The sequence below is a fragment of the Passer montanus genome, unplaced genomic scaffold (assembly GCF_014805655.1).
Source record: "Passer montanus isolate IOZ18808 unplaced genomic scaffold, ASM1480565v1 scaffold11, whole genome shotgun sequence".
Taxonomy (NCBI): Eukaryota; Metazoa; Chordata; class Aves; order Passeriformes; family Passeridae; genus Passer; species Passer montanus.
In genome coordinates this window covers 21,464,587-21,486,158 of record NW_024357613.1, presented here as the reverse complement: position 1 = coordinate 21,486,158, position 21,572 = coordinate 21,464,587, and the positions used below count along the sequence as shown (strand labels likewise).

General features: G+C 39.4%; 1 protein-coding gene across 7 annotated transcripts in view; it reads right to left on the bottom strand.

Moving 5' to 3' along the window:
* Positions 1-20,313, bottom strand: part of KHDRBS2 (KH RNA binding domain containing, signal transduction associated 2) — a 340,609-nt gene extending 320,296 nt beyond the window's left edge. For all 7 annotated transcript variants that reach the window (XR_005629817.1, XR_005629820.1, XR_005629818.1 and 4 more), the window contains exon 1: positions 20,169-20,313. Coding sequence is in view for 1 of the 7 variants with exons in the window: in XM_039729259.1 (XP_039585193.1) it covers positions 20,169-20,259 (91 nt within the window). In the remaining 6 variants the exon portion in view is untranslated. The remainder of the gene's footprint in view (positions 1-20,168) is intronic.
* Between the last annotated feature and the right edge of the window lie 1,259 nt (positions 20,314-21,572).

Here is a 21,572-nt window from a genome sequence, read left to right as displayed (position 1 = left end):
CTTCCTCTGGCCCCAAGACCAGCTGTCACATACAACTCACATCTGTTTGCCTACACTAAGTACAGCAAATGTCAAGTTTTGCTCAACTCTGAACCATGCCCAGGCTCCCTCTGGGAAAATTCCAGTTGCACTTCCCCAAAATCCCATCAGAAAACATCCCACAAATTCAACAATGTAAGTAAATGTGCCAGTTCTTGTGCTTTAGTACTATCCCATTTCATTTAACACTATGGCTACAGCTTTTGTGTATTAAAGGAAGAAATGGCAGAGGATTACAGAAAACATATACTGTTTGATTTCCTCACCACTTCTCCACATCCTACAGAGGTTCCCTAGCAGAGGGCCATTACAGTTCTGTTTAAAGTGATGAGGTTTCAGATCCTTCCATCCACGCCTCACGCCTCTGCCAGTACAACAGGCAAACCTGATCCAGTGCACAATGGCGGCCATTAAGTGTTGTCTTCAGTCTGTTCCACAAAATCACAACAGCACACTCAAACTATGTGAATTCAGTCCGGCATTAGACCTTGTGTTAATATTTATGTGCAAGAACAGGAAAATAACCACAACTTGTATGTTCCTCTGCAACATCAATGTGGGACTTCTGAATTACAAAATGATCAGGATCACCTTACAACCCACAACGACAATGCAAATACGGATACACAGAGTAAGTTTTCAGATTTGTTCCAGCATCTGACTGTTCCCAGTGAAATGACCAACTGAACTCCATCTTTCTCAGAAATTATGATACACTGACAGAACAGCAGTCTGGAAGACACTACTCAACCTTCTAAACAGATGCAGTCTAAACTTTCATTGATAATCAACTTGCTTAGTAATTTCCAGCTGAGAGAAGGAACAGTATCATTTTTCCAATCTGAAAGCATTTTTTCTACCAATCTTATAATCTTATATAAAAACATATAAAGCACTCCGCAGTGGAGAGTGTCAGCTTGATTTATTTGTTGCTAGGTATGCAGTACTTACAGAAAATTAAAGTCAAACCTCATTCTTTTTATTAAATGCCCTGTAGAGTTAATTACTTCCACAGGGTGACTATAATACATAATTATTTTATTTTATGGGTTTTTAATGCACTCCTTAATTTTACAACTGTCTGTTTGTTTTACTGGTTTTTTGGAAAGAGTAAAAAGATACAACCAATTGATTTTCTCGAATACCTCAGTAAAGGCTGTCTTTAACCACTGGTATAACCTTCCAGGAACATGGTAAATCCCCACCACTGGGAATTTTCAGTACATGATTTGTCACAGTGTTAGGTAATCTCATACAGGATCCCCTTCCCACAAGAAGTTAAACCAGATACATCTTTCAAGGTGTCTTCCAATTTGGGCTGTTCTCTGACTCTCTAACCCACCTTTAAAATAAATTATAGTCGCTTTTTCATAAATCATTGCAAGTCAGTCATGATGTAGTTAACTGCATTTTGTCCCTTCCTGGTCTTTAAAGTGAAAGGACTAAATGCACCAATTGCTTCCCATAAAATTAACATATTTTCATTTCTCATCCTTGCCAAGTAAAATATTCTAACAACATTATAATTATTTTCTGTTAGCAGTTCATTAAATAAACACAGTTGTTCCTGTAGTACTTCATCCTGCCCTAAATACCACATTAAATGATAGGCTGCTGCCCAAAAAGCTTTTTCCATTAAGCTAGTTACCCAAATCTATGTGCATCTTACTGTGTCATATTTATAATATGGAGCTTCATACAGATCTGGACAGCTCTACCTAATCAGAAATTACACATACAAGGAAATTCTGCCCTCCTGCAGCTTTCTTTTTATCACAATCAACAGTGTTAACTGTGGTCATACTGGTATTTCAGAAGCAAACTACTTCTCCAGTTGTCTTCAGCATAATCTATTTTTAAACCATACCTAAGTTATGCTACTTCCTCTGTCACTATTCATTTTCTTTGCAGCCTACTATGAAGAATCTTATCAAAGGTTTTGTGAAAGCCCTAGAACCTTATGTCTGACAGGTAACCTTTATGTACTTCACCTGAGTTTTTTTTCAAAGAACTCCAACAGACTGAAAAAGAAGACTCTTCCTTGGAGAAATTCTGATACTTTTACCACATCACACTACGCTTATGTCTGACAGGTAACCTTTATGTACTTCACCTGCGTTTTTTTCAAAGAACTCCGACAGACTGAAAAAGAAGACTCTTCCTTAGAGAAATTTTGATACTTTTCCCACATCACACTACACAAACATGCTACTCAGTCTTTAATTATAATCTTCACCTTACCCAAAATTCTCAAGAAAACTCCTAGACTGTAACTCACTATCTCCTACCTTCTCCCACAAGGACAGTATCACAGTACTGACACTACAGTTTTCTTTAACAATTACTGGTTGGAAATACAGGGTGCTCTACCAATCTTCCATTTTCATAAGTAGTTAGATTCAGACTATTTAAAATGTGCATATATACTAATAGCCAATCTTGAACGACTGTGTTGCAAATGAGATAATTCACATCAAAATACACTCTCAAAGCTGTTTGTTCGGTAAAGTATCATGGTAGTCTTCACACTTGCAATTCAAAGATCAGGTTTAAAACTGAGATTAATTCCTTCCTAGAAAACATGAAGCTCATCCTCAGACCTTACTCTCACAAGCGCTTGACGAGCTACGGGACACATGGAATGCACTTAGAGGTAGCATTCCAGCATTTCTTTTGTTGCTTGCTTGCTTTTTTGCCTCACTGGAATCTCTCTGGCCTACTGACATGAAAGAAAGTGGCTTGGAGCAGAGGCAGAATGCCTGTGCAGGTCCTGGCAGATTAGGAAATAGTGGCCTTCTCTGGCAGTCATTCTTGGAAATGCTAGCTGGTGGAAAATGAGCTGAGGCAGCACAGAAGAGAAACGAGCCGGCAGTTTTATCTCCAAGCAAACTAATACATGTGTGACTCATGGGGAAGAACTGTTTAGGAGCAAAGAGCTACAATATCTGCATAGTCATGCCAAGATGCCGCTGCTCTCTGGAAGCAGACTCAGTTTTTTGCTGGTGACTGACCGCTGAACTACACTAGCCCAGTTTATGCCATCTGCTGTGCTAACTTTATACAGAACTGATTGGCTGAGGGGTTTCTGGGAGCCTACTATTGTTTCTTCATTTTTTATGTTTCTTTGTATCCTCACACTAGCTCCAAAAAAAAAAAAAGGGGGAAAAAAATTAAAATAATTGGCTTGTTTAAGAAACATTAAGTGTAGTAAAACCAGAAATAGTTGACCATGTGGAGAACACAGACACCAGCTGCATTCAAGCAGTGTAGAACTCAATGTCTGCATGAGTTGGTAAAGTTCTGGCAACAGAGTTAGGAATAAGAAGGGAAAATTTCTCTGGCACTAAAGAACAGCTGGAAAATATACAAGTATTATCTGTTTTATCTATTAGGGTTATTTTCATAAGACTGATTTTCATGAGTCATCACTATCAAATTTTTAAAACAAATGTGTTTGTAGAATACAGTAGTTGTATTTGGGTAGAAATATAATTTAAAATTAATATTTCATCTATGCTAGACCAATACCATTGTTTTTCTCTTCCTTTATACTGGAATTTGGTGTTTTAAAATACATGAATGAGACACCTCAGAAGAATATAACTATCAAAAGCAATTAATTCACAGGTATATTTTTGTCCTTGCAAAATAAATTTAGATCTACTAGATGTGTTTCAAAAATGGTGCTATTCACTGCTTTTTACCATAACCAAGTCACACTTTTAGATTAAGCTGGAATTAAAGGAAACAGCATTAAGTACATTTCTGATTAGCACAAAGGGACATTAAAGATAATAACAGATAACATCAAGAAACCCAGAGATAATGAATTCCTCTTTTCTTGCAGTCTTTGTTAAAAAAAAATTGATTAATACAGCAAGGTAGTCTTAAAACACGAAAGCTCTTGGAATAGTTTTAGGTTAAAAACTACTTAAATCAATAATTTTTTAGTTCTCAGACTGGCTGAACACAATGGAATTTATACTAATTTTATAGAGGTACGACATGGCACAAAGTTCAAGCAAACAATCCTGACTAAAACTGTACTTGCTACACATAAGGCAGGTCCCTTGCAGTGGCATGGTCCAGGAACTGTATCAGTTGGGATTCGGTTAGGATAAATATCCTCATACTTCTTCAGCTGTCAGGAGGGTGTCTGCAACAGGGACCAAAGAGATTCCAACTGCTTTGTGGCAGCTAGCAACTAAGCAAGAGGAAAGATGAGAAGAGGAAGTCAAACAGACAATGGCAGAAGTCTTTGGGGAGGAAAAAGGATGAGGAGACATCACTGTAAGTGACTGGGAAAACTGGCTGAGATAATGCTACTACTACTAGTAAGTATATTAGAAAAATCAAGATTTTTGAAAATTTCGGAAGACTGAAAAGACTAAAATACTACCAAGATTCAACAGAAGGAAAGGAAATAATAAATTAAAACAAAATTATAAATTATTAGTAGAAATTAATAAAGTATCTCTAAACATTAGAAGGACACAAAATAATTGCTCAGACTCACTGCAAATCACGGGATATCTGCTTTTGCAACCAACAAATTTCTAAAGACCCCTGAAAATACTTTGCCTTTTTAAAACACATATCATCTAGATGAACAATGTTACTTTCTAGTGAACATAAAAATCCTTCTTGCACCAGTACTCTAGAAGGGTTATGGTATGTCATGATTTCAATGGGAAGTCTGGAAAGACATTAGAAAAACACATTCCTTCTATTAAAACAGCAGATATTTTTTTTCAGTTGGTAAAACCCAAGGAGCAGTTTAAGAAAATTGAGCTTAGAACAGGACAAACATCAAAAATGAGACAAACCCCACAAGAATAGCTAGGAATTAATTCTGTTTAACTCTGTAAGAGTTCCATCACTAATATACCCGTATTTTAGGATGAAACTGCATGCACATCCAGAATTTTTAGGCAGCCCATCAAGCTTCAGTACCACACTTAAATATGAAAGAAGAATTTACAATAGGAAAATAAGAATTTGCAAATATGAATATTTAAATTTATCTTTTTTCTTAATTCCTCTTAATCTCAGAATTGTAATTTTCCCTTTTCCACTGTTTTAGTGGACTTAGAAATTATTTAATGAGAATTTTCCAGGCTGAAGATCAAACAGAGCTTTACTAGCACAGTTTTTAAAACATAAAACTGACATTTGACTTATTCAAAATGCAATTATCTTTTAGACTACCAAGAATCTGCCAGTTTAATAAAAGTTCAGGTTAAGAAGCCCATATTTATAAGTGTCATTGAGATAACTGCATTTGACTTTCTTTGCTGCCTGTAAGAACTTTCAATAGCAATTTGATTATCTGATTCACAGAACGCACAGAATCACTAGGTTGGAAGAGACCTTCAAGATCATTGAGTCCAACCCATGTCCCAACACCAACAACTAAACCACGGCACCGAGTGCCACATCCAGTCTTTTCTTGAACACATCGAGGGACGGTGACTCCATCACCTCCCTGGGCAGACAATTCCCGTACTTTATAACTCTTTCCACGAAAAACTTTTTCCTAATATCCAACCTATATTTCCCTTGGCGCAGCTTGAGATTGTGTCCTCTCATTCTGTCAGCTCGCAGACAATTCCCATACTTTATAACTCTTTCCACGAAAAACTTTCCTAATATCCAACCTATATTTCACTTGGCACAGCTTGAGACTGCGTTCTCTCATTCTGTCAGCTGCTGCCTGGAGAAAGAGACCAACCCCCACCTGAGCACAGCCACCTTTCAGGAAGCTGTAGAGAGTGATAAGGTCACCCCTGAGTCTCCTCTTCTCCAGGCTAAACACCCCCAGCTCCCTCAGTCATTCCTCACAGGGTTTGTGTTCCCAGCCCCTCACCAGCCTCGTTGCCTCCTCTGGACACGCCCAAGCATCTCAAGGTCCTTCCCAAACTGAGGGGCCAGAGCTGGACACAGCACTCAAGGTGTGGCCTCACCAGTGCTGAGTATAGGGAAAGAATGATCTCCCTGCTCCTGCTGGCCACACTATTCTCGATACAGGATGCCATGGGCCTTCTTGGCCACCAGGCACACTGCTGGCTCATATTCAGCTGGCTGTCGATCTAAATGTGTAAGTCATAAGCAAAACATGAGTTGGCAAGTGCCAGTTTAAACACTTCCTGCAGCCCATCATGCCTTAAGAGACACGTGTTTTTAAAATAAAATTCTAGAGATTAAATGCTCGTCTGCTTCCTGCAAGGAAGAACTCCAGGGTAAAGAAATCAAGATACTGTCATGGAAAAAACAAAAAGAAACTGAATATGAAAAGTCATATGCCAAACAGGAATAGGCACACAGCTGGCTAATACAATCATCACTAGAGATTAATACAACTCCAACCTGCATTAGTTTTAATAAAAAAACTATTTTTCAAGCTGCTGCACTAGGTTAACACTCAGCATTGCTGAACCTGGAGACAGAGTTGCGGTGTAAAACGAACAGAACTGAACACTGATCTCATTCTTAGAAGAAAATTTTATGCTGGAGGTTAGGGAGATCCCACAAAGCAGACAACCACAACGTGTAGTCAGCAAACTGGGGCGCTCACTTCTGCAGCACTGTCTGTCATCCGAGCAGGAAAAACCAGATGCAGCCACACAGTGTTTGGGTTCCCAGTAAAGCTTACACCATTGCCTTTCTGCATCCATCCACCTGGATTAGTATGAGTCCTAAATGGCATATGTTAGAGGCAATAATGCTTTATTTGGTCTAAAGACTTGCAGTAGTCCACAGGTAAGGAACACCCTCTTTAGAGGGCACACAGTGGTGTGCAGGTCTCTTGGAATTTAATCCCCAAGATGCTGTCCCAGAACAGCATCGCAATTTCTGTCATCTCATTTCACTTACTTTGCTTTTGTGATGCTTACAAAGTCCCAAGCTCAGCTGCCCAACATTTCTGCACACTCTTGTTAAAAAGAAACAACTTCACAGTACTGCAATAGCAAAATTTTATTAGTAGGTATCCCATTTTAATCTGCTTATTCTTTGAGCAAGTATGTTGTCTTTAAATATTCCATATTCTCTTATTATTCCAAAAGGTTAATGTTCTGCTTGTGTTTTGCTTACCTGCTAATTCTTGGTTCCACAACAACAGTGAATCAATGTAACATTTTATGTAACCTTGCTCCCAAGGTAAGAGAAATAAGTATATACCCTACACCAACCATGGTAACCAGCTGATATAAACACACTCATCTGTTCTCACTTTTTCTCTTGTAATTTATTCCAGCTGCATTGTTTTTACTTCCTTCATGCTTGTACTCTTACACTAGCTGCCTTTCCAGTTATTTCAAGCTTAATTCTCTAGCTTGTCTTCTATGTCTCTCACACTGTCTCCTTATTATCCCAACTTTTAGAAGCTTTTTAATGATAACTCAGGCAATGACCAATCAGGAGGTTTGAGATTCTGTAGATTTTTTTCTTTAAATAGTGCTCATTCACACAATTCAATTTACATGGATTACTTGCCCTTCAGGGAATTCATTCAACTAAACTCTGGTGCCTTAGACACATGCTGGTTTCCTCTGCTCAAAGATTTTGTTTCCTAAAAAACAAACTAATAATATCCAGCCCAGCATTCTCCCTTCTTTTCCTACTGTCCTTTCAATCCACTATCAGTTTTCTTTGCTGCAACCATGTAAATTAATAACTTGAATGTATCAGTGTGTGTTTAAGCTGAAAAAATACAGGATGCTGGTTTCTAAAAAGTGCATTTGATAAGCATACAGATGCTTAAGCCTAACGATGCTTACCATTACCTCATACCTGGAAATATAGGGAAGACAAATGATGAAAAGAATGATTAAGATACATATTTTACAACTTAATGTTTGACATCTGTTGAAATCAGAATAGCATGTGTGGGTACACAAAAACTAGAACAAAATCAGAAGGGGACAGAAGTAGCTTGCTATTTAAGAAACAAATAAATGCCTAGAAGATGTTATTGTTGTTCTAAGAGGTATGTATTGGATTATTTTGCAAAACAAAGAACAGTGCAGTCTAGACCCTGTTGGGAGGGCAGGAAGGCCTTCCTATCTAGGCTAGGATGCATGGGTTATTGGTTGGTACACTTGAAGAAAAAATCAAGAATTTCTAAATAAATTAATTGAGAGAAAGGATGGAGAAATCATAGGTTCAATACTTAACTGGAAAAGACCAAGGGTTACCAAAGCAAATAAACCTATTTGAGATGGCAGTGGAAAGCACTCTCATGGATATCTGCACCGACAAGAGACCAACTGAACTGAAATTTTGAATGAGCAGATAATATGAGCAGTGACACTTGGGTAGAAGGCATCTCCAGGACAGAATCCAAGGCTCAATAAGGCATTTATGGGCAACTTTGTTTTGCAGTGATAAGTTTCCTGACAAAGAGCAAATGGTAAAAACATTAATATGTACTACCCCCATATACTGACACAGCACCTCACACCTACCTCCAACACAATGGCATCACATGACATAGGACAATCACAAAAGGGAAAGCAAAAGAATTAGGAAAAAGAACAATAAAAAGAAAGTGAATATTAATTAAGAAGTTCCAGGAGCAAGATCATCACTAGAGAGTGCAAAAGACTGAGCGACTTATTATGCACCTATGCATACAAAGTAGTGGTAGATATCATGACTTCTCCACCCCCGGCTCCTGATCTACTATATAGCTTAAAATAACAGACTTCCATACATCCAATTCCTGGGAAAAAAAAGCACTAGAGGGCTTTTGTACCTCACAGGACCATTGAGTGAGGAACCATGGAATAGATGGCACCCAGAAAAGATGGTCAATGGGCATGGGATATTCAACTACTTCAAATGAAGCAATAACAACAACGTAAGAAATTATGCATTTCAGTCTCTAAAGAAAACTTCTTTGCTTTACTATCAGTAATTATTCCTCAAACACGTCTTTCCAGATTTTTTCAAAAAGGCTTGTGCTGCATCATTCCTCAGTCTGATGTTTGCGCAATCTACCGACACCATAGGATTACTTCTAAAGTTCCACACAGAAATAACAGGCTTCAACATGAGTTATACCTTAATTCAGACACATGAGAACAATCTCAAAATTAACTTTGAACATCAATACCCATGTTTTCTAATGACTGGTTGCTTGTAAAGTTGTAGTAAACATCTAAAAAATATCCCTTTAGGAATGAACACAAATGGACATCAAAGACTCAACTTTTTTCCCCTGCAGCTGTCAGGTATTTTTCTTAAAGTGACAGCAATAATGTTAGTATAGCTGAGATTAGCTGGCACCTGAAAACCCTTTTTTAAAGGTCTCAAATAAATTGTTACTATAAAATGGTACTATTTTTCTTTCAGAATAACTCTTACAGTAAGATCATTATCTCAGCAGTACTGAGACTTGCCTCTGGACGAAACATCCCTTCCCAGTCCATGTACCTCAGGCGATAAGCATTTAAATCAAGAGAGATGGGGAAGTTATAGAATTCAGAGGTCACAAGCTTATGGCCTTTATATTACTCAGTATTCAAATGAGGGACTAAATTCCTGAGGGCCTTTTGTCAGCCAGATGAAAAAGCACCCTATAGACTACTATAGGCAATAGAGATGTCTCACAGGTTATGAGACAGTTTTACTTTAATTCACTCACTTATCCAATGGAAAGAAGTGAGTTGCTGTCTGGACTCAAAGCTCCTAGGACAAACACAGGGCCACACTAAAATTTGTAATGATTGAAATTCTACCCTCCAATACTGAATTAATGAACAAAGATGGTGATAAAGTATTCAAAATTTCATGTCTTGGCAAGTGATCAGCTCAAAAACACTTCACTTTAGTCATTCAAAACTTAAAATCACTTTGATATCAATACCAGCAGCATGCAGAGTGAAGCTGAAGGCAGAAGCCATACAATAGAGATACTCTTCACAGATTCAGAGTTAAGAGAACTTGCTTTTCCTAACCAATATTGTGTTACTTAGCAAAACCATTTAAGTAATAAACCATAATAGAAGAATTTTCCAACACAGGGATAGGATAACCCTATAACCACTATTTTTTTAAGCTTTGGTTTGATGTTGTTCTCTGCTAGCAGAAATCCCAGAAGCCACACATGCAATAGAATTAGGAGTCAAAAAGGTATTTTTTGGAATGCACTGAAAAAATGTGCCATTTTCAATCAAGTAGCAAAAAGCAAAAACTTACCCCAAATCCCTAATTTACATACTCTCATTACACATCCATGAAACACAAAATATTGAACATTAAGTGAGGACTTCTGGAAGCTTTTAGTTAAGTTTTATTTAGATAAAATGGACAGATAAAAGTAGTATAATAAGCATTTGAAAATGCTGTTGATTTATTAAAAAAAAATAAAATACAATTCTTTCTGAAAAGCTTCTGTTAAGAATTACACAGTTTTAATACTGTTGTATTGCATGTGTTCAGAGGGACTCCATAAAAAATAAAATACAATTCTTTCTGAAAAGCTTCTGTTAAGAATTACACAATTTTAATACTGTTGTAGTATTGCATGTGTTCAGAGGGACTCGACAGGTGTCTGCCATCCATACAGATATTGTGTTTATTTACTGGATAAATTAACACAATCTATGTTACAGTGATTCTCCCAGTTTTACACTAAACAGCAACTGAGATCTTCCATGTTATTAATATTTACAATTCATAGCAGCTTCTAATTATTTTCTATTTGTCTCCAAATCAGGACATCTTAAGTGTTTAGACAGATGCAGAATCACATCAAGTTCCTGCTTTGTGTCAAAACCAAGCTGCTCCATTTCCACTTTAGGCTGAAAACATCTCCCACTTCTACCACAAGAAGCACTTGGATAGCTTACAGTACAAACATTCCTTTAAAAAACCATTATATCAAAATATTTCTAGCAAAAATGTAGTCCTCTCTTCCCCCTAGCATCTGACATATCATTCCAGATTATTCATACACTTAAGAGCAGCAAGAGACTTTTTGTGCTGAACAGATGGTTTGTGTATTCCAACAAGCTGGTACTGCATGAACATCTTTTTGTCATGCACAACTCAACATAAACTACAGTATTTCCAGGTTACCTCCCAGTTTAGTCCTCAGAAAAAGAAGAGCAACAAAACAGATAACATGAACACCTGTTTTCCCACGTTCACTGCTGAACTCAGACCCCTTTGACACTGACGAGAAAAACCCTTCTTCACAGACTTAGGCACAACCCGATCTGTTGGTGTTCATACAAAACCATTTGCAGCAAGTAAAGAACAAACCAACCACTCCTGTAACAGCAGCAACAGCATCTGGACAACCCCTAACAAACCAAAGAGAATCAGGGCATTCTGCAATATTGTATTTACAAAGATAGAATGATCTTTTTAAACAGGAGTGTAGGATCAGGAAGAAGGAATCCATGCAATATAAGAACTGGATGTGGGGGATTACCAACCAATGGCTTTTGAGCATACCAATAAACTGATATAAGTCATTTATTTACCTGGATCTACAAGTATGTGGAGGATGTTATTTCAAATTTTACAATGGGCTAAATCATACTACTTTGTATACAAGTATTAGTGAAATAATTGCAGATCTGTACCTATACAAAAATTAAAGCTATGGAGACACAAGGATAATAAGCATCATTTACCAAAACTAACTCTCCATTTTCTTGTTGAACCGCTATTTGAAGACAGGAAGGAGAACAGTCTCCTGGAATTTATTTCATCAGTCCTTAGTCTGCCCTTCAAACAACAAAATAAGAGACAATAAGTCACATAAATTTGGTGCTGCTCCTTTCAAGAACTGGAGAAAAATCAGTTTAAGTTAAAATGGGAAAGTCAGGGAAACAGCTCCATAGCTGCAGCAAATCAATGTAGTTCTAAGTATTTAGGAAGAACAAGGTCTCACTCTTTCCCCAGACACAGTTCACATTCTGAGCTCACTCAGAATAACCCCTGACAACACCAAAATGTTCTTTCCACATTCTCAAAAAAGACAAAATGCAACAAACAAGTTTGCCTAGAAATATTTAGAAAAATCAGCAATATGAGGCTATATTAGCAGAAGCACAGAGACAAAAACGTACACTGTAAGAGGAAAGTTAACTCCATTTTTCAATACCGAAAAGCCACTTTAAAACATACACACGGTCCCTGATTTCATGGCAAGCTCTCTAACTTCAAGTATTGGAAGGAGAGCTTTGAAACATACACTTAAATCCCATGGAACAATGAACTAGGGGATTTGTTTTCTTTCTCCGGTGCTCAAACCTCTCAGGAAAACTGTTTTTCCTTGATTTGCAGCGCTGCTCTTTGGAAGTTGACTGATTATGAGCCAGGGGCTTTGATCCCTACTTTTGCTTTTGCTGAAGACACACCTGCATTTACCAGTTAGCAAAGCCAAAATGCTTCTACCACAAAACACATAAACATTCTGTTCCAGATCCAAAGCAGAGCAAAAAGGAGGAATGCATGTTTTGATAAATCTTCTACAGACTAGCACATAGTATTTTTTTTTCTAATAGTTACATAGACAGCCAGAATTCAAAGTATTTTATGAATCAAAAGCTTTTGACTTTTTTCTACATCTGTCTGTGTAACCCTTACAACAAGGGATAGATGCTAGAATAACTGATGAGCAATTCAGCAGGTACAGAGAAATTCTAAAAAGCAGTGACCTGCCCTGCGTCTTTCAGCCTTTGCATCGCGCTAACCCAAGAACAATAAACAGCAATGCCCAGTGCAAGCAGAGCATTTGAGCAAGATCTCTTTGGTTATATCATATGCAGCCATATACGACCATCAAAACTTTGTACCATCTTAATTAAGCGCGGATGATCTTCAATATAGCCATATTAACATTACTAGAAGTTTCACTTGATAATTCGTTCAGTATTCAAACTCAAAAATTCCCTTTCAACAGCAAAGGTTGTGAAATCAGGAGCAGACATACATTACTGCAGGAACAGGTTTTTTTTTGGCCGGGGGGGGGGGGAATTGGAGGTTTTTAATCTGCTGGAAGTTTTAAATAATTCTTCTAGTTTTTATTAGTTTCAGCCTTTTTTAGGATAAGGAAATAGCTGTACTCATTTCCAGCAGGATTCTAATTAAAATATGACAGGATTTACAGAGGACTGTAATAACCAGGATTATTTCTGCCTGCAAATTTTAAAAAGACTAATTTTGTACCAAAAATAATAAGAATACTACACTTTTCTTATGAAGCTCTTTCCACGTCAAGATCTCAAAGATTAGAATGAAATTCAGCATCAGTCCACATCTTACAGATCGGAGTTTTAGAATGTATTCACTGAAGATATACAGTACAAGCCAAGACTCCGTGTACTATGCACATCAGATCTTTACACGAGTTTTAAGGTTTTCAATTTTTCTGGTCAAGCTGCACAATCTTATTTGTTCATACAGCCAAAGATTAAACTGCAGCATCAGTAAAGTTCTATACTTTACACACTTGATTTTAAAAACTGTCTGTTTTCTTGTTTATTCTGATACAGTGCACTGGTACCCATCCAAGGACTGAAAAATGCAAGGTGAAGAAGAGATGAATGCATACCTTCACAAAGCTTAGCAGGGTCCACATGCAAAACTGATTTTTTTTTCCTATAGTGTATGCTTTCTTAACACCTCAAATCCCTGATGAAAACACTCCTCCTGTTATTTATTCTCAAAATATTTTTAAGAAAGTTGCATATTCTAAGATCAGCTGTGACAACACTGAATTTTCTTCCAGATTCAGCAGTTTGTTGGAGAAAAGAGATTGAACTGAAACAGTTAAAAACAGCTTATTTAAGAAAAGGCACTCTAACCCTGAACTGAGGCACCAGGTGACTGCAGTGACACTGCCAATCCAGGAAACAATTATTTCAGAAAAGCAGCATGTGCAGCCTACAGTACAGCTACAAGGCACAGAAAGGTGCAACATATTCCCATTTTAATAAACCTTGGAGAAGAACTACCAAACAGCAGCTACATTTATGCCTTCTAAATTACTTTAGAAGGTCCAAGAGACTCCAAGCCTGAAACCTGTGTCTTTGTGTCATGGAGGAACTGTTTCACTCTCATGGCACTGCTTTGGTGGGTTAGGCAGATGTTTAGCCTTTCCTGGAAGGCTCATGAACAGGTCACTGCTGATCACATCACATTTTATAGACTACTAAACAGCCCAGCATGCTCCAGCACATCTCACTGTCAGTATATATTGTCTGCATATCGCCTAAATGAGAAAAGTATACATGCAATGAAGAAGACTTTGATGTACCTGTTGGACTAGCCCTTTCCCAGAAGGTGCCACGATATGAAGCTCTATTTTGGCATGTGGAGCCCAATCATGCCACCTCCTGGCTAGGAATGGCCACTCTATTCTACACATTACACAGGTGTTCAGTGCTTAGGAAGTTAACAGTTGACAGGAATCTTCTATTCAGCTGTCCAGGTATTCTGCCTTCTCTTGGTACTAACCACAAATATTAACACTCCTCCAAAATCCTGAGTTTTAAAATGCTTACTTAGGCAGTTACAGCAGATACACTCTGAATGTATACACCAAGGAGACTAAATATGACCCAAATATAATAAAAGATTTCCCAGGACAAGTATAAAATGTTCTTCTCTTTCAAGGAAAACATTCATGTTGCCAAAAAACCAGCACTTTGTTGATGAGACTCTGTGCATCCAGATAAACCTCAGCAAATATCTTTGACCTTCCCTTAAACAGCTGGTACTAAATTCTGCTATTTGCATTAAACTGCACCTTTAGTAGCTCCACTGATTCAAACAGCACTATTTAAAGAGCAAAGCACCTTTTATTTTAAACAAGGGTATAAGAATCTAAACTTCAATTACTGCACTCATACTGTTGCCTCTTTGCAAAACAATTTACTGTGTTCAAAGTACACGTTTTCTAAGATCACAGATCAAATGGTCCTACGTGGCTTCAGATGTTGAAAGAATTTTATTATTTTTATTTTTTTTTAAATCACATCTATCATCTCTTTTTTCCCTCCTCTGAAGCAAGTCTGCCTTTTATAACTAAGGAGCTGGGGTCAATATAAACATAACATTTGCTTTGTTATACTCATTCTAACATTTTACAGTAAATGTTTTTCATAAATCTGGTTATCACTTGGGATTCATCTGCATTACATTCTGCAAGGTAAAAGCATGTCCTATTGGCTATACCAGTCAACAGATCATATTTGTATTACAAGGACTGTCTGATAGCCCACTAATGGCAACAGAAAAATTCCCATTAAGTGTAGTCAGCTTTGAACCAAGCCCGTAACACCTAGCACATCACTCCTTTATAGAAATTGTAAGAATCTTGTATTCATCTAGAGTTTGCACTTTCTATTGAAAAGGCTCCAAATGATCAATACAAATCTACTTTCTAATGAAACCAAGGTACTTGAAATACACGCTCTGAATATTAGCATGTTTCCTGAGTCAATCTACCGGGAATTTACAGTGCATTTCTTGAGACAGCAAAGCAAACAATGATTAATACCAACTATTTTGTGAATACAGATTTCTTCTTACCTGATGTAAACATCAGGAATAAAAGAAACAATAAGCAGAATAGCAGCTGCCCACTGATTAATATTATTGTATGAATTTACATTTACATTTTACATTAATCTTATTTTAGTTGAAAGGCTTGTTGACACAAGTGAACTCATAAATTTGCAAGCACATTTTCACAAGTAGTTTTCAATGAAAAAAAATATAAAAAGTATCAGAGGCCTGGTTTTAGTAGGTCATAGGCTTGAGCAACAGCCTTTCACATCTAGGGCTAAGGATATGATTGTCATATTCTGTATTTCCAAGACAAATAATTTTCAAATAACAACCTTATTATTATCCCAGGTTTTTAACAGAAACACATACTCACACTAAATTTGCATTCCTATATGAAAAGAACATCAATCGCCAACAGTCCAAAGAAACCCCAAACCTATATACAACAGTGTATTAGCTGAAATCCTGAATATAAGACAAACTAAACTTGCATTATGTCAACAGTTTTCTACTAGCTAGAACTACTACTGCAGGTTTGTATGAGAGACCCTACTAATGCTCAGTGTAAAGGCTAATGTTTTGAATAATCATGTCCTGTCCTACAAGAAGCTTGTATGGGGATGATAGCTGAGCTACATGAGCCTAATTTACACAACTTGGAGGTTTAACAAACTCTGCTATGCCACATGGAATGATCTAGGGACTTAACTCAAGATTACAGTTAAAGGCCTGATTCTCACTGCCTTCAGAATGCAGCTGAAATTCTGAGGTCAATTGCACTGTCATTATAAGAGAGAGAAATTAGCTACCTCATTACCCTAGTAATGCTGATATTTCCATGGGGAGAGATGCTCTTACTTTGGCCAGCTCTTTCCAATAGGTCTTTTTCCTTTATGTTTATATTACAAAACACAGAGCTGGTGTTAAGAATACACTATCCAAGATATTCCAAAGCTGCACACATATAAATAAAGACATACACACACACACAGATATATACACACACACACACACATATATAATTTGCTTGACCCCAAAAAGTACATAGACAATTAGCTGACACTTTAGCCTATTAAATGGAATGCTGTTATAAAACAAGTTTTGAACTATCAAACTAGTTGCATCATTCTATGTCATCCACACCTTCACAACTAAAGTGACACTTATTTTTATATTCATAACTACAGACATCTTACACTAAGCAATAAATATTGACAAACACGCCAAAGTAACACATATAAGGAGCTGGTAGCTTCCATGGTAGGGAGCAGCACTAGAACAGAGAGGCTCTCTGTTCTCCCTGGAGCGTGCTGCTGTATAAGCACAAACTGGGTAAAAAGGTACTGCTCAAGAACATGCTCTCCACTTTTGACATTTTTCATCTAACCAAGCATTACTTGAGGTCATACATTTATCAGGACATCTCCTGACCAAAAGCAGAACAATCTTACCTGAGAAAATAAGTACTGGTAACCAGTATACAATAAAACAGTTTAAAACTATACATGAAACAGGAACACTCTTCCAGCTCTTAGAACAGCCTAGTACACAGAACAGTTCACTTGATACAAAAAAGCAGCAGAACAATCTTACCTGAGAAAATAAGTACTGGTAACCAGTATACAATAAAATAGTTTAAAACTATACATGAAACAGGGACACTCAGCTCTTATAACAGCCTAGTACACAAAACAGTTCACTTGATACAAAAAAGTCCTTTCGAACAGATGGAGATTAGCCTATTCTTTAGAGTTCAACTACCTATTACAATGAAAAGGTATTTAACTTTCATTACTGAATTGATTATATTCTCAGAATAAGTATGTTCAACACATTTTGCAAAAGTTTGAAAATACTTAGGCTGAGGCAAATAGCACCAGCCACTCACAAGTTATTCTAGTAGATGACTTACCAATGACATTTCCATTTCTTATAGTGCAACATATAGGATGTACTTCTACATGAAACAGGTTATGACCCATGGGGAAATCAAGCATCTTCTGATTAAGGCACTAAATTGGCCATTCAGAGACTTAGGTTCACTGTCAGAATCCACAACACATTCCCACAGTGGTTTTTAAAGAAATCGGGTTTTGTCTCCACACCTTGTATTTAGCACCACTTCCACCTTTTTCCTCACCTTTCTTTATGTTGTTTGGTAAGTATGGGAATACTCTGCCAAAGGAAATGTCCCTTTTCTGAGGATTTCACCAGACCCAGGTAAGGACTAAAGTAAGTGATTTCTAGTCATCCCTTAATGGTGAGGGATAAATAGCTACCGATTGAAGTATGCATCTGACACAGGTCAACCTGAAGGACACAGACCAACATTTTGAAAACATAAGAAATATGTTGGTTAAGTACACCAAAACACACAAACAAAAAAATTCATGCAACAGAATCCAACAAACAAAATAAATTATTGGGGGGAAATGGGCAGTCTTATCTTTACAAGTAAATCCACTGTTGCAAATCAGAAGCATTTTTCTGGAATACTTATTGCTTCTGTGCCCTTCTGCGGTTTCTCACAGCAACACAACTGTTCTCAACCTCAGGTTTGAGCAGCCAACACGAAACAACACAGCACTTTCAAGTCCGAGTGAATGCTTGAGGCTCTGAGCTCCACAGCAAATCCACACTTAAGCATCTGATACAAAATGTACTGGCAATCAAAAATGCTTAGGACACCATAAGAAGAACACCTGGCTGGCATCATTATGGATGTAGCTGATTGCACATTACATTCTAAAGAACAGAAATCCAGAGTCTGGAAACAATGGTTTCTCATGAATACAACCTAAAATTTATTCACTGCTACAGAGATCCTTGCACCAGGATTCCATTTTCTTCTAGCAACCAGAAAAGAAAATTCTGCCCATTCTATAAATTTCCTTTCTATTTATACACAGCAGCAACCAGTGCATTAATTTTAATTTTCTTAAGTAGTAACATTCTTACCATGGTTAAGTGTTTTAACAGTCATCGTATGTTAGACTCTAAAACAAATCTCTAGAAAGCATGACAGATGGTGTTTTGAAGGACAATGCCAGGTACCTGGTGTGAATCTGACATTAGCATTCTCTCAGACAACTCACCTTCATCTTTTAAAAAATCCAGTGAAATAATGCTAAGAAGGAATGAGAAAATCATTCATTTATTCAATTTCACAGTTGCTCAAAATACAACTTCTGCATGAAATTGATGCCTAGAAAAAACAATTCTATTTTCCTTTTTTTTTTTTACTTTTCTTTGCCTACTTTCGGTTTTGTCCTTCCTGCATTTTCCTCCTTTCCCAGACGCACACACACACTCCCAGTGGATACTTCCCCCCTCTGGGAAAAGATCGAACTGCAAGGTTCAAAAAATATATTCCTCTAAGAAATAAGGACTTTGTTTATGGTAGAATTATTAGAAAAACTGTAAAAAGCAGCATGGCTGCCTCTTTAACAGCGAGGCAGATATGACAAAAGGGCACTAAATGGGTCTCTATATTCATACTGAAACTCAGTATGAATTTCAAAGCTATCAAACAGAAGCACTCCAACAAAACCTGGACTCAATATCTTCATTCACAATCAATAGAACATACATTAAGGAAAGACAATATAAAAAAACTGCTGACAGAGGAAAAACTTAATGCTTAGCATGGTAAATCTGAATTAGTTATGATTTTCTTTAAGTCATAAACAGAACTTAGGAAATTATTTGCCACCTCTGAATGTGAGTTTATTTGAATGTGACTCTCATGACCATATATATTCTGATCATATATTTCTTTGCTTTAATCTCATTTAAGATCTTGATATGTTATCTTGATTTATGCATCAATCTTTACAACTTCTTTTCAACATTAGGTTCCAAGTTTAACAGGGTTTTTTAAAAATTCTATGAAAAATCTCAGAAGAAAGATATGTATAAGAGAAACTTAATGGATTACACTTTGGCAAGAGTTGAAACTCTGCACCATGAGGTCTTCACTCAACCACTATACTGAGGAGTTATTAAAAGAGAGACTAAATTTTAAACTTTCTAAAGAAGCTCTTGCTGAGGTCCAACTAAAACTCTATTCCAACTAAAGCAAGGAAACCAGAGCGAATTACATTGAGTAACCAAATGTTACAACCAGTGTATGCTGATCTCCACACAAAACCAAGAGGAAATCCTCATGTCCTGGATGAAACTGTCATGAAATTGATAAGCCACATCCAATCAATGTCTGACATCGCGCAGTCGACTAAAACAGCGCCGCATTAACGGCATAACAGTATCACCATACAAACCTTAACACTTCAGCGTGTGAAACCAGGATATAACTAGTGTAACGAGACGCCGGCATGTGCCTTTGTGTAAGTGAGCCCGGGAACCAGGGCAGCGCTTCCCGCAGAGGGGGAACGAGCCGCGGCAGAGCGGGCGGGAGCGGGGCTGCTGCCGGACGGCTCCCCCAGCGCGGCTCCGGCCGCCCGAGCCCCGCACCGCCGCCGCCCCGAGCCCGCTTCGCCCGCCCGCGAACCCCATTTCGCTCCGTGTCCATCGGCCGGGGCCGCCGAGCGCCGACCCCAGGAGCGCCCCGGCCCGGGGAGCGCGGAGCGGAGACTCACCGTCTTCCAGGAGGCGCATCGCGTGAACAAAGCAGGGATCCAGGCTGTCCTTCTCGGCCATCAGCTCGGGCAGGTACTTGTCCTGCTCCATCGCCGCGGGCGCGCCGGGCGGGCTGCGCGGGATGCCGGGCTCGCCGCTGCTCGCGCGCCTTCGCCCCCGCGCCTCCTCCTCCCGCCACTGAGCGGCCCGCGGCCACCCGCGCGCTTAAGTAGGGAGGCGGAGCCAGCCGGGCCACGCCCCCACCGCTCCCATTGGCCGCTACGCAGCGCCGGGGCCAGACTCGCCGCGCCATTGGCTGTCGCCAGGCGGGGGCCCGCGCGCGTGTGTCTGTCTGTCTATCTCTCCGTCTGTCCGTCTGTGTGTCCGTCTGTGTCTGTGTGTTCGTCTCGGTGTGTCCGTCGCGTGGTTTAGGGCTGTTATTCCCTTATTTACTGCTCCCACTGAAACCACGCCGCCACTCGCTCCCCCCACCATTTTCCCCATTCCCCGTGGCAGGATAGAGAGGAGAATTGGAGGAATCGAAGGTAAAGACCACGGGTTGGGATAAGAACAATTTACTGGAAACACCAATGAGATAAGAAAGTGAACAGTAACAGCAATGACGTTAATAAAAAAAGTGTTCGAGAGAGACAAGTGATTCTCAGGAGAAATGCTCAGAACCGGGGTTACCCACCGCCCCCACCCCGCGCTTACTGGACCAGGAGGAGCCCCTTCGCTAAGGGACAGACTCCCCCATAACCCAGCGCCAGCAAGGACCCGCGGTGACAGCAGAGCAACCTCTGGGTCCTGGCCATGCCCCTCCTGGCTGCGGCAACAATTAACGGTGTGTCTGTGTCTGTCCGTGTGTCTGTCTGCGTGCAGCTGTCTGCCAGGTTCTGCGTGTCAGCGGGAGTGCGAGCACACGTGCTGCCGGTCGCTGTGGCGGCTGTGCGCGTCACCGTGCGCGGCTGTGCCCGTGCCGCGCGTGTGGGAGCGCGGGCGCGGGTCCGTGTGCGCCTGAAACTGTGTGTGTGTGTGTGTGTGAAAATGTGTGTGTGTGAAACTGTGTGCGCCTGAAACTGTGTGTGTGTGTGTGTGAAAATGTATGTGTGTGTGTGTGTGTGTGTGTGTGTGTGTGTGAAACTCTGTGTGTGTGAAACTCTGTGTGTGTGATGCTGTGCTGCGGTGCTCTCTGTGAGACTGGGGCTGTGTCTGTGCCCCAGAGCGCGCACTGGGCCTGTGCCCTGTTCCCGTTTCTCCACGCGTGTCCCAGCCTGCCTGTGCCGCCGGTGTCGCCGCGTGGGCCGCCCTGCCCGTGCACGCCGCTGATCCCCTGGCAGCCGGCGTGTGGCGGCCGTGGCCCGGCACGTGTGGCCGCCGCCGTGTCCCTCCCCGTGGCCGCGGCTCCGTGCCCGCCGTGCCCC